General features: G+C 39.6%; 1 protein-coding gene across 1 annotated transcript in view; it reads right to left on the bottom strand.

Moving 5' to 3' along the window:
• Positions 1-14,279, bottom strand: part of LOC116737627 (ryanodine receptor 1) — a 122,983-nt gene that overhangs the window by 55,585 nt on the left and 53,119 nt on the right. Inside the window, 21 exon segments of the mRNA XM_075074343.1 lie at positions 386-509; positions 1,507-1,582; positions 1,661-1,738; positions 2,111-2,248; positions 2,325-2,414; positions 2,492-2,570; positions 3,530-3,693; positions 4,339-4,479; positions 4,848-4,938; positions 5,088-5,308; positions 6,193-6,362; positions 7,158-7,278; positions 8,212-8,323; positions 8,864-9,047; positions 9,136-9,271; positions 9,373-9,467; positions 9,664-9,796; positions 9,886-10,003; positions 11,156-11,429; positions 11,519-11,662; positions 13,577-13,688. Of these exon segments, the coding sequence (XP_074930444.1) occupies positions 386-509; positions 1,507-1,582; positions 1,661-1,738; positions 2,111-2,248; positions 2,325-2,414; positions 2,492-2,570; positions 3,530-3,693; positions 4,339-4,479; positions 4,848-4,938; positions 5,088-5,308; positions 6,193-6,362; positions 7,158-7,278; positions 8,212-8,323; positions 8,864-9,047; positions 9,136-9,271; positions 9,373-9,467; positions 9,664-9,796; positions 9,886-10,003; positions 11,156-11,429; positions 11,519-11,662; positions 13,577-13,688 (2,801 nt within the window).

Raw genomic sequence — 14,279 nt, 5'->3', positions numbered from 1 at the left:
TGATAGACATAGCTAATAAATCAACAATTAGCTAAAATATTTATTTTACGTACTAGGTTATTGTTAGCATGAGGGTTATCAGTAGCATATTGAATCGCTATCATGTTGATAGCACCAGTAGCATGAGGGTTATCACTAGCATATTGACAAACATAAAGTAACTCCATTCAGTGTGCAAACTGAGGAAATATAAGCTAATATTATCCAAAAATACTAAGGTTAACTGAAATACTGTAGCATGTGGGGCATTACCAGCATGTTAACTGAATCCTCATTGTGCTAAATGAATGAATGAATGAATGAATGAATGAATGAATGGCTGGATGGATGGATGGATGGTTGGATGGATGGATGGATGGATGGAATGAACGAACGTCCGGCTTGCCTCGTCACAGCGTATCCGTTAAGCTGGAGGAACTTGAGCAGATCCTGGGCTTTCTCTCTGTCGCGGGCCTTCTCCTTGGCTGTCAGGGTGTCATATGGCACCAGCAGAGGGTGTGTACCGCCACCTGGTGGACAACATTATCCTGATCAGGACTCTCTTAAAGATATTCAATACACAGTTCCCACATGTCTGAACTGGACTCAACTGGCCCTCTTAGTAGACAATCACAGCATTATTCAAAACAAACCATGTTTTCAAGACCAACAAAAAGAAAATATGTGGACGCTCTTGACCAAAAGAGAAAAATACTTGAACAAAATGGCTCCTGTCAGGATCGACTCGTATGAGATGGAGAAGGAAAATGGTCAGACGATGCGGACAAGATGTCTCCGATCTCATACTGTGACATAGTTAGCTGCCTAGTGAACACAAAGAGTGCGAATATAATGGAGGAGCTTCAACTAAAGTCCAGGGACGCACACAATCAATATTAAAAACACTTTGTAAAGGACGCAAGAACGCTGTGTGAATAGGAAGGTTCTGGTGACTGGCAGAGTAAGTACATGTAGTAACAAACATGTTGCTAGCTAAAACATGTCTGTTTTAGCTAGCAAATATAAGCTACATCAGCTAAGCTAATTTTGTTAGCTCGGCAGCTCATAGCAACCGAATACCAAGATGGCTGTCAGGTACAAAGTTCACAGAAGTGTGACGTCACCTAAGAATTATATATTATGGGTCACCTTTTTTTTATTTATTTTTTTTAACTGAACCGAAACACACCGAATTCCACAGCACATCTACATGTTCAGGTTGTCATAGTCAAGCTAGCATAACTAATCTACTTCCCTATGCCTCACTATTTCATTTGATTTTTTTATTAAATCTTTTTCCTGCGCTGTGAAATGTGTTACCCTTGGACCTTGTTATCTAGTTGTCATAGCGTTTTCTTTTATATATCAGGCGTACATTTAAGATTTAGCGCGTTATGTTGACAAATTGACAGCTGAAACCAAAGCTAATTAATGTTAGTGAGCAGCTTTATGCCCTCCAGGATTTTGCACATGTAAAATGTGAATTCTGCATAATAGATCCCCTTTAGAACAAGACGATAACTCTGCCTTTAGCCTGTAGCTCAAGTTTCTTCTTCCTGCCCCAGGTGTTGTGGTAGTTCTCAGCCAGTTGCTCAGCCATAGACTGCATGAACAGAAAAAGAGACGCAATTTGTCAAGATTTCAAAGCATAATATGATGATAATAACAGAAATTTGCATACCTGCAGTTCTCTGGACAAAGCCATCCCTGAGATGTCTATTGGCTGAGGGTTGTAGCCATGACTGGGATCATATGTGGCCTAAAGACAAATAAAAACAAATATCAATCATCTTATATATGTAATTAAAAATATAAAATCATAACTTGATCTTAATATTTTGTCATAGCGTTGATCTGAATTCAAAATGTAAATAGAAGCTATAAACATCAAATAAGAAAAAAATCAAACAAGATGGCTGCCCTGCTGCCATCACTCTGAACTATTAAAGCCCAAGGAGAGCATTGGTGGAAAATGAAATCGGTGGATTTATTGCGCAGTTTTACATTTTACTGATGGAAATATGTTTTGATCACATTGGTAGGAGAATAAAGAAGTAAGTTGTGTGACTTATTTGTGTTTTTTCAGTGTAAAAACTCCCATGAATACATATTTTTCTGCTGTGTCTTGTACCTGAGCAGTCTGGGAAATCTTGCGTGTCGACGCCTTCTCCACCTCTGCCTCTCCATCCCTGGCTTTCTCCAGGGTCCACTCCCATGCCAGCATGGCCTTGATTGATTCTTTAATAGGCCAGCGGTATATCTCCTTATCCTGAGGCCCAAAAAAGAATAAACTAAAAAAAAAATCACTTAAAAACAAATTTTTCAGAAAGCAGAGGAATCGTCACCTTTTCAGAGAACGTTTTGTACGGCCGCAACATTGGGTGAGTCTTCGCGTTCTCGTCCAGAATCTCTCCATAGGTCCAGTTGTTCTGAATCTGGGAAACCATTTGGAGGTAAACGTTAAGGACAGGACTATATTTTCATCAGATGCTACATTTTGTTTTTCACTGACCTTTTCAAAAGCCCACTTATCATGAGTGTGTTCTGCGTACTTGTTGATGAAAGCATCCAGCCTCTCTGGTATGATGGTGCTGTGGGAGAATTTACTGTCTTTAATGTATATTCAGTAACTGAAATATCCAGATTTGCTTTTGAAAACGGTTGATTTACATCATGAAATTTAACTTCTACACTGCAAACACACAAAATTTTACCAAATATTTACGGTCTAGTTTCTAGTGCAAATGTCTTAGTAAACTTGAAATAAAATAAACCAACTTAAAGGTGACTTTTCAGCGAGATAAAAAAGATGGTTTTAACCCTCTATGGCATGGCGTTGCCCTCAGGCAACAAACCACATATCTGTACCTCACATTGCTCCTTTATTTTATTTTTTGGGGGGCATGATTTTTGACATATTTTTGTCCAAAAAAAAGTTTTTTCATGAATATAGTTTTTGTTTGATTTGTATTTCATTTCTCATAATCAGTGTAGCAAATCTTGGTGTTCTAGACCAATGTTACCCTGAGGCAACAAACCCAAATCTGGTTCCAGGAGGTGTCAGAGTCCGATTTTATGATTGACATGTAATTAGGGACCACCAAGCTCCCAAAGAATGCAGGAAAATATTTTTTCCCCCCAAAAATAAAAAGTCATGCCATAGAGGGTTAAGTAAATAATTCCTTAATATTGATACAAAAGTTCTAGTCCACTGGTTGAATGTTCCACTGCACCGTTACCTAGCAACCCCAGCCAAGCCCTGCCCGTTACCAAGCAACCCAGTTCTAGTTCCTCTATCTCACTTAAAACATGGGAACGGGAACTTTTTTATCAATATTAAAGAATTATTTACTTAAAACATCTTGCTGAAAAGTTACTTTTAAGTTAGTTTATATTATTTCACGTATACTAAGATATTTCCACTAGAAACTAGACCAAAAATACTTGGTAAAATGTGAAAAGTGTTTTTGTAGTGTAATAACCAAAAACAAATCTACATCCATTACAACGCTGTAATTTATACAGAAAAACTATAATAAGGAGAACTTACTTTGTGGTTTCAACTGGTTTGGGATCAAAGTTGCCCTCAGCGTCGACTGAGGCCTTTTTCTCAGTGTGAGAGGAGTAGGTAGCATCCACATAGTCAGGAGGAATGGCTCCAGCTATGGCGCAGAGGCACGGCATGGCGATCTTAAAAAGCTCAGCATCAAATTTCTGAAAAGTGAATCAGAGAAGAAAACTACTTTTTTGGTTTTTGTTTTGTCACACTTTGTTCTAATCTATTTCTTGGAGTATCTGCAGAGGGCTAATCCTTAATATTAGCTCCTCTAATGCTAAAGCAATACACCAATCAGGTATTTAGCAAAGGCTAATGCTAACAAGCTGACGTCAACTATGTTAATATCGCACCATTTGTTCTACATATTCTGTAAAATTAGTTCTTCTAATGATAAATCGCTACACTAATATGGTTATTAAAGGAGGCTAATGCTAACATGCTAACTTCAACTATGTTGATACCCAATATTTGTTCTACATAATTTATAAAATTAGTCCCTCTACACCAATTAGGTATTTAGCAGAGAATAATGCTAATGTGCTAACTTTAGCTATGCTGATATGTTTTAGATAATTTTGTGAAATTTTTGGTCCCCTTCCCTGGACTGATACTGATCCATTTAATGCTTCATAAATCTTTCTGTAAGTTATGGTTTTAGCTAAAGGATATAAACGAGTAAATGTACAGAAAATCCGACAAGTACATCAGAACTATCCTTTTCCCGCTGCTGCTCCCGTTTGTGTGAACTAATCATGTCATAAATCCTATGGAAATTAAACAAGCTGAAACTAATCTCTCACCTTGTGTGCCAACGATTCAAATATTCCCCAAAAGAGCTTTCGAGAAAGATGAAGCTCCTCCTCTGAGGTCACTCCAAAGTTTGCCCATCCGTTTGGTAAACAGTAGTACTTCCAGCAGCGTTCGTAGTGATTTGTGAGCAGCTGAAATTCAAAAAAGGTGAAATGTGAATTTAATAATAGCAGATATGTAGACAAACGGTCATAAAACCACAGGTTGTATAGGTGCCTGTGTGAATTTGCATGGATCTGGTATTAAATGTAATGTGTATAAACTGTATTTTAGACAACATTGTTGGACCCCATTTTCCAAAATAAGTTATTGGACTGCACCAGTCCTTACAGCATTCATAGTGTTTTAAGTCATCTTTCCAAAGTCATAAACTTAATAAAAACTATATCTAATCATTTCATTAATAACAAATTGTTATTTGTTGTTATTAATTAGCCAAATAATTATGCAATCCCTGCTGAAATACAGAATATAAGAGGCGATCAAACAGGAAGCTGACCTTTAGAGGCATCTTTGCATATTCATTCAGGATGGGTACATCAAATACCAGCCGCCTGAGCAGATGCTGCAGCATGGAGGGTCTGAGGTACCTGTAGATATCACCCCGACCTTTAATAAGTGACATTTTATGGACTAGAAACAAACTTTTTACTGAGTTTGGATCACAAGATGTAATTCAACCATAATTTTTAAATTTTTAATTAAATTATTTTGAGTGTCGAGCATGTGTAATACTGACTTGCAGAGTGACATGAGACACTCTTCGATCACGTCCCTCTGGGCCTTGGTCAGGGCTCGGCCCCGGGACAGGCGGTAAATGGTGTGAAGCATGGAGTCGATCATGATGGCCCGATGGTCCGTCCCGGCGAACAGCGGGGCGCACTTGGTGAGCAGCGGCAAAACAGCCGAGCAGAGGTAGCGGTTCAGGGCCAGCGCCATTTCAGTCGTACTGAAGGCCACCTGAATCAGACAGAACAGTCGATAAAGGAGACCTGTTAGGCAGAATTCACTTCTTGCTGGTTTTTATACCTCCGTGTGGGTCTCTACTCTGCTGTTTTTTGCCAATAAGTTAATGTTCTTTGGTGTCAAGAAAATAAAAACCTCCTAAATGTCAAGTCATATTCCATAGGCACCGTGCTGTTACCTAGCAACACCAACAGAGTTCTGCCCGTTACCTAGCAACTCAACCTGAGTTCCAGTACAGTTACTCAGCTGGTTTTACCGCTGTATGAACTGTACAATGGGTTGTTGTTGACTTAGCATCCAGAAACCACTTGCTGATATGATACAATTTGGCTGGAAAATCAATATTGATAATTATTGATTAGTTTTTTGTTGTAAATATCTGAAATACTGTCTAACAGATGGTGTCACTTTTCCTGTTTTAGCCACAGTTTTCGCTTTATGTCATTGCTTTTTATTTTTAAGAAGTTAAGAGGATTAAACATTAAACTGCTGCTGCACAAGTTACTCAATAAGTTGTTGCTAGGTAACCAAAGAATGAATGAGTTGCTAGGTAACCAAAGAGTGAGTGTGTTAGTTGATTCCACCAACCTAGCTTAGCTAGCCTTGAGAGACTGAGCAGCTAAAGCCTTTCCTCTGCCTACATCTCCCAGAATGCCAGGTGGCTCAGTGAATATTCTATAAACTGAATATTCGATCAGAGATTGACGACATGTCTATCACAACATATATTGTTGTTGATTTATTGTTTTATCAAAGATTGATTTTGTGGAAAAAAATGAATAAACATGTCTTATTAGCCCACAGGAAGAATAACAGATCACCTTTAAGGTTCACATTCAAACTCTTAAAAATATGTGGAGTTGCTTCATTCTACTCACTGTATCCAGAGAGGCAGCAGCTCTCATGTCAGGCAGGAACCCGACCTCCAGCACATGAAGCAGGAAGTCCTGATTGTCGATACCGTAGACTCTGTCGAGGAACAACACCATGGAGGCCTTGTGGTCTGGCACAAAACTGGCAGACATCTTTGGCTCTATGATCTGACTGTCTGTGGATTGGAAGGAAATTACAAATGAAAGAGGATATTAATCATCAAAATATTATGGATCCATTGAGAAATTGGACCAGCTGGTCGGAAAAAAACACCAGGAAAATATTTTTCATCTAGTGTAGTTTGGTTTCACGTTGCTCTACTTTCCAATTGAACTACATTATACTATCATCATCTGCCAGTTTTGGTTGTGTCTTTTTCATGTTGGTTGTCTGATCTCTACTGAAAGATATTACACAAACATAAACACCAGTTATATATCGATTTTCCACCAATTTTCTGCACCAAATAGTTAAAAATGTATATTTATGTTTTTACAAGCCTCTTTAAATTAATAATAATTATTATTGTGACTGCATACAAAATAAACCAAGATGTATTTGCAAATTTATTTTGAGGTAGAGCAAAATAAAAGATTTCCCACAAGCCCCTAGGAGGCTGTAATAATAAAAACGGCCAGATTGTTCTTTTACTTTTGATTGTAAATGCTGTTACTGAGATAATTAAACTCAATGTTAGCTGACTTCAGCATAAGTTAGATAAAAAAAAAAGAAGCCCGACAGCAAATAGCAATTTAAAAAAAAGATATTTTGAGGTTCTTCCTGTAGCTCAAGGCTTTCCAAAAACCTAAGATTTTTGGAAATCTTAGGTTTGTACATTTCATCCATCCATTTTCTAACACTCTTGTCCCTAGTGGGGTCGGGAGATGCGCTGGTGCCTATCTCCAGCTAACGTTTGTCTGTTGCAGGACGTTTTGTACATTTATTTATCCAAAAATATTAACTGACTTACCTTTACCGTAGGCAGGTATCTGTACTGGCAAGCTTATTACCCCCACCAGGTCCTCAATGGGCACTAGAGATCGAAGGATGGCGCGGATTCGTAGAGCTTCACCTTTTCCTGCTTGGATTAGCTGCAAATAAACAAAAATAAAGACAATCATACAGTTTATCCTTCAAAAATTCAACTTAGAGATCTGAAAACTACTCAACAAAGCTCCCTGAAGTATGAAACTATTTCCATATTACAAGTAGAGCCTAATTTTATATCATTTTTTGTTTTTCCTGTTTGGTTTTCATTGAAAATAATTAAGTAGGGATGCGAACAATTACTTAAGATATTAATTTGTCGATTAATGGTTTATTAGATTCAAATTAGTTCCAGTCGTTTAACTAATAACGTCCAGTAGACCTTCGTTAGTGTTGTAATTTGACCACCATCCAGGAGAGGGCGCCGCTGGTCAATTTTAAGCGGAGCCGTTGATACAAGATGGCGGAGTCATAACACAACAGGGCAGAGAAACGGTCCAAACAGAGTCCGGTGTGGGATTAATAAGGAACTTTATGCGGTTCTGTTTTTAAAAATATAAACACTCAAAAACTCTAAGTTAATTTTAAGCTTTATAGCGCTATTTCAGCCAAGCTGCGTGACGAAGCAACGTCAAATTCTCATTTTAAAATGACTGCCGTGCTACGAAGATGATGACGTGACGGCAAAAAGGCGGAGCCGAGTTTTAACATTCCTTCAAGTGTGTTATTCTTTTCATCTTTTATTGATCTGTTCAGTAAATTGAGAGGTTTCGGTTTTTCTGTTTTATAAATATGTCTAAGTTTAATAATGTGAGAAAACCACAATGTTCTGTTTGTGTAATGAAACAGATGACAGAATAATATTCAAAATTAATTATGTTTTTTAATATGGGATGATGATTTCACACAAGCGAAAAGTCAAGTTTTTAAGAAAATGGACGCTTATCAACTAATCGGTAGTCAATTGATAATCAATTTATATTAACTCATTAGTCAATAACTTGCACTCATAAAATCACATTAAACTTGTTTCTTACGTGCATCTCCGGAGCACAGCGACCCAGCAGGTCAATGAGTGCAGAGTAGAAGGACATGATGGCGTTTCCCAGGTGAACGCGGTTCTCCTCATGCTGTCCCTCACCTCCAAACCTGCCAACCAATCAGACCACCGGATAGAACAAAAGGACTCAGGTGAGCCTGTTGAAGTTGTTTATCTCATGAGGGCATATTAGGGCCATTGTATGTAGAGAAAAAACACTAACATTTTTAGATTAATCTATTTTTAAAAAATAAAAATTTCTGAGTTTGAAAAGTTGAAAATGTTCAAATTTTGAAACTCAAAAAATCTCCAAAAGTTGAAATGTTTTTAAGTTCAATACTCAGAAATTTCAAAGTTCTTTCTATTGAGTTTCATCTAGCATATTTTCGACTATTCAAGCTCAGAACTGTTCTTTTTTCCTAGAAAATTATTTTTTCCTAGAAAATTTTCTACTTTTCTTATTCAGAAATTTCCAGTTTTTTTCTAGAGTTTCTTGGTGGAAATATACTCTTCCTTTTATCCTGTCAATATTTTTACTTTTCAAGGTCAGAAATTTCCTTTTTTTACAGAAAATTTCTAAGATTTTTACCAGATATTTACTCCTATCTACCATGCCCCTAATTTCCCGCCGATGATCTTCACGCCCTCACATGAATCGTCTGTCTTTTTTCACCGTTGGTCCGTCCCTCGCAGGGTCCTCAGATATTTTAATGGCCTCCTCCATGGCCGCCAGCAGACCGTTGCCACCCTCTCCTCTCAGCGCTGGGCCAAAACATTCGGGGCGACGGATTAGCAAACGCACAACGACGTTGGCGTTCTCTTCAACACTCTCCCCTGCGAGAAAGAGGAAGATGGACATCTAGGAAACTGCTGATTTAAATTTAAACCAACATGCTAACTCATGCTAATATTGGTAGGAGACCGTTGACAAAAACAGCAAAGCGCAGGAAGTCCAGGTATCTCTCTCCTCCGCACGGGTTCCAGCCGATGTCGGGGTAACCCTTCGACAGGAGCATCGGACAACTCTGCAGTCCGCAGCCAGCCAGATACGTCACCACCTACATTAGCGTCAACGTTAAGCAGAGAAATGGATTATTCTAAGCTGTTTCTCACACAGATTTTTACTTGTTTTGGTGTTTTATGGTTAAATTGCTCCAACCATTTCAAGGTCTTGCTCCTGTAAAGCCAAAGCCAGCTCATTGTTGTCAATGCAGGAGGCAGCAGCCACATCCAGAGGCGTTGACCCACGCATGCCTGCATGTAGAAGAAAAACATTCAACTGTTCTCCACCTTACTGACAGCAGTGCACAATGCAACAGAATAAGGATCATTTGCATCTATTTTTGGTATTTCTTTCCTTTTGCTTATTTATTCTCTCACAGATTTACTCCATCCTCAAAGATATGGACTTAAATTAATGTAATCTAGGTTTAAAAATGAGCGTGCTGACCCAAGCCAATGCCACTGTTCTGCAGCAGGTAGTTCAGGTGGTCGAACATGGAGCGCTGGTTCTGCCGGCTGATGCGACAGAAGTAACACAGGAAACGACAGCAGTTTGTCACCATTTGGGGGAACCGAATCTCCTGGAAACAAAAGCCCAAGAATGTTTTACCATTTCCTAAAGGGAAGTAGAAGAAGAAGTGCTTTAAATTAAAAGATGCGGAACAATTACTTTTGAGTCTCCACCGCCACCTAACACGTTGACCATGACCTCCATGACGGTTTCATGCATGCCAAGAGCTCTCATCAGGTTGGGGTGCTGATAGAAAACCTTGTTGTTCATGATGTTCCTGCAATACAGCAGAAAATATGTAACCGATTTGAGTGGAGGAAGTGTCAGAATGATTTGATGCATACATGACTCACAGAAACAACTTTTAAAGGGGACCTACTACGCAAAATACTAATTTTGTTCTCTACTGCTACTAAAAACAGCTGTAGCACTTAAAAAAAACAAAGACCCAGGCTGGTTTTTGGAAATAAGTTCATGTTTGTTGGTGTCTGGAAAATGAGCCATTTCAGAAACCTCCAGATTGTAATGTAACAAATCAGAAAGCACTGTCCGTTACCTAGCAACCCCAGCAGACTTGCTACCTAGTAACCCCAGAGGAGTTCTAGCACATTTGGTCAGCTGGTTTTACCACTGTATGCGCTGTGCAATGGCTGCTGGAAAAGACAAGCGTTTGTTGTTGATCTACCATCTAGAAATATGAGATGTGAATCCTCCAATGTCTAGAGATTCCTTTCGATTCCAATTTATAGGTTCTCAATTCAATTCAGAAATGATTTTCGATTCATAAACCAATTTTTCTTTTCAGTCTAGAGATTCTATTTAAATTATGTGTAAACAAAAAAACATTTATCTAAAACAATTTTAGAAGGTTCCAAATTCCATCAGTTTATATTTAAACAAAAATAAGATTGTGAATAAAATTCTGCAACTTAATTTACCGGTATTAGGTTGGCTTAGCTGCCTGGCTTTTTCCTAAATTAAAACAAAATTCAAATATTTTTTACAAAAAAGTAAGCAGACTAAAATCAATTTTTGATCATTCTGAATTGATTAATTATTGCCATTCTCTATAGAATCTTTTTTGGCTGCAGTCTTGTTGGTTGAGTAGGAGGCTCTACAAATGCTTTTCAAAGATGTATGGCTGGATAATTGAGCATCTGTTTTCAGCCATTTTCAGGTGTGTTAACGTTGAGTTGGGGGGGCGTGGCTAGCAGCAGCTTACTTGGATTTAAAGAGACAGAAACCTAAAACAAGGAACTCAAAATAGGCAGAACTGAGCAGATTAAAATCTCATTATGTAAGAATGATTTGGTGGAAAAAATGTAATAAACATGATTTGTATAGACCATAGACCTATCCTAAGCTGGTCAAGGAAGCATAATAGGTCACCTTTAAACAAGAAAACCTTATCAATGTAAAATCTTCTGACCCGATGCTCTGGATCATAAGTCTCTCTTCTTCTGGACCCATCTGGACGATGAGCAGCGATCGGATCTGCCCCAAACACTCCAGCAGGTCCATGGTGTCTTGCACAGACACGGCGTTGATGGCGTAGGCTTTGGGCAGAGCACGGATCAGCTCGCCGAGCCCGTCGTACATCCTGTGGAGCAAACTGAACATCAGACGCACCAGTTCCGGGTTCTGGATGAAAGACTCCTGGGCCCAGTGGATCATAGTGTGGGAGATGAGCTCCTGAAGGGTACCTGAGTGACACATCGGGGATTCATTTATTTTGGGAATACATTTTATTTCAAGTATTTTAAAAATCTTGTAATTTTACTGTTCATTGTACTTGGTTTTGGTTCCTCCTCCAGCTCTGGCACTTCCTCTTCTTCCTTTTTGCGAAAGTTCTTCACCTTTTCCACCAAACTGAGAAGTCTACCCCTGAGAGACGTGTCCACTTCTTCCTCCTGTGCTTCATGCTCAATGTGAATCCCTTAAGATACATAATCAATCAATCAAAATTGTGTTTTTCTTTCTCATTCTGTCTTCCAGACATTTTTGTTCACTTAACAACTTCTCCATACTTCAACTTATTTCAGCAATTTACATCTCAAAACATTCACCTTGTTCTGAAGACTTCTCATATATCTTTTGGTAATTTCAGCGTTTACATCATTTTAAATATTTTAACTTTGTGGAAAAATTTCAGCTCCATTGAAATTAATAGGGATTCCACAAAATTCAGCAAACTTTGCACTCTTTGACAGATTACCACTTCTGCCTACATCAACCTAGAAACTCCATTCAACTTTTAAACAAGTCACAAGATGTTCTGCTATCTTCAAATGATTCAGCTTTTTAATATCTCTTATGGTTTTTCTGAAATCACAATTTAACTTTCATGCAGATTTTTGGCCGTTTTCAGTTTTTCAGAATTCTTCGGCTGCCAAAGTGCGCCCTCTAGCAACTGAGGCTTTTTCAAACTTTACTGTTTTTTCACAAACAAAATCCTCCTGATTCTACAAATTTCACTGTACAGAAATTATTTTTGCATCAAAACGTAGCCAAGGGTGTCTGCTTTGAAAGAATATAAGCACCATTGCTGTATGTTTTACTGTTTTCCACTCCCTGAACACTCCTCTTCCTCCATTGGCTTCATGTAAAATATTAGAATATATAGAATACAGATTAGCATTCAGGAAGAGCAGTGTGGTTCTGGTTCTGGTTGTGGAACACTGGACCAGCTCTACACCCTCAGCAGGGTCCTGGAGGGTTCTGGGAATTCGCCCAACCGGTCTACATGTGTTTTGTGGACTTGGAGAAGGCGTTCGGCAGTAAGTTGGGCTCGTTTCCGGTGAGAGTTGGACTCCGCCAGGGCTGCCCTTTGTCACCGATTCTGTTCATTACTTTTATGGACAGAATTTCTAGGCGCAGCCAAGGTGTTGAGGGGATCCGATTTGGTGGCCTTAGGATCTCGTCTCTGCTTTTTGCAGACGATGTGGTTCTATTGGCTTCATCAGGTCATGATCTGCAGCTCTCGCTGGAGCGGTTCGCAGCCGAGTATGAAGCGGCCGGGATGGGGATCAGTGCCTCCAAATCCGAGGCCATGGTCTTGATCCGGAAAAGGGTAGAGTGCCTTCTCCGGGTCAGGGGGGGGTGTACTGTCCCAAGTGGAAGAGTTCAAGTATCTCGGGATCTTGTTCACGAATGGGGGAAGAAGGGAGCGGGAGATCGACAGGCGGATTGGCGCAGCGTCTGCTGTCAAGCGGGCGCTGTACCGGTCCATTGTGGTGAAGAGAGAGCTGAGCCAAAAAGCGAAGCTCTCGATTTACCGGTCGATCTACGTTCCCACCCTCATCTATGGTCATGAGCTTTGGGTCATGACCGAAAGAACGAGATCGCGGATACAAGAGGCCGAAATGGGTTTTCTCTCTGTAGGGTGGCTGGGCTCTCCCTTAGAGATAGGGTGAGAAGCTCAGTCATCGAGGAGGGACTCAGAGTAGAGCCGCTGCTCCTTCACATTGAGAGGAGCCAGTTGAGGAGCATCTGGTCAGGATGCCTCCTGGACGCCTCCCTGGTGAGGTATTCCGGGCACGTCCCACCGGGAGGAGGAACCGGGGAAGACCCAGGACACGCTGGAGGGACTATGTCTCTCGGCTGGCCTGGGAACGCCTCGGGATTCCCCCAGAGGAGCTGGAACAAGTGGCTGGAGAGGGAAGTCTGGGCCTCCCTTCTGAAGCTGCTACCCCCGCGACCCGACCCCGGATAAAGCGGAAGAAAATGGATGGATGGATTAGCATTCGTATTGCTGTTTTGCAAGAAATAGCAACTTTTGTAACTGAAAATTGAAATTGAAATTGACAAAAGCAATCAACATTTGAAGATACCAATAGGAAGAACTTCTCACCACAATGAAGCAGGATGTCGTTGTGGAAATACACCAGCGTTTCTCTCACGTCCTCAGGAACAGGACAGTCTTCATCCTCTGGACCATGTTTAAAGTTGGTCAGTAAAATAACCTGTTAGAGCCGCAAAGTGGGAGAAACACATTAGCATCATTTTGTGTTAAGTTTAGCATGTTTATGGGTGTCCAAACTTTGTCATGTTGGCCAAAATCTCCAAACCAAAAGTACACACAAGACAAAAAAGATTTTTACTGGCTAAATTGAAATCGGCAGGTCAAACTTTTTATAGATTGATAATCTACGACCTGTGAGAAAGCTGCAATCAGTGCACTGACCCCTGTAAGATGACGGCTCATGTACAACTTTATCCCACTGACTTGAAGGTCTAACTGTGACTTTATCTTAAAACCTCACATGTTAAAAACAGAAAGCACTATTTTTAGTGCTTATCCTAAAACAATAAGACTCAGGATTTTTTTTTAAAGGACATCAGTAAAATGCAATGACATTCCAATTTCACAACCTATTTTTTACTCTCAATAGAATATTAGTTTGCTACGAATTTTTAACACTAGGACAACTCGATAACAAGGTTCAAGGGTATTATATTTCACAGGTCATTGAAAAGTTTAAATAAACAAATGTCCATGTGTTTCGGTGACCAACACACCAACTCTGTCAGATCATCGTTACAATCAGAGCAGC

This window comes from Xiphophorus hellerii, chromosome 18 (assembly GCF_003331165.1).
Source record: "Xiphophorus hellerii strain 12219 chromosome 18, Xiphophorus_hellerii-4.1, whole genome shotgun sequence".
Taxonomy (NCBI): Eukaryota; Metazoa; Chordata; class Actinopteri; order Cyprinodontiformes; family Poeciliidae; genus Xiphophorus; species Xiphophorus hellerii.
The sequence above is the reverse complement of the archived record's forward strand: the minus strand, read 5'-3'. Positions and strand labels throughout refer to the sequence as shown.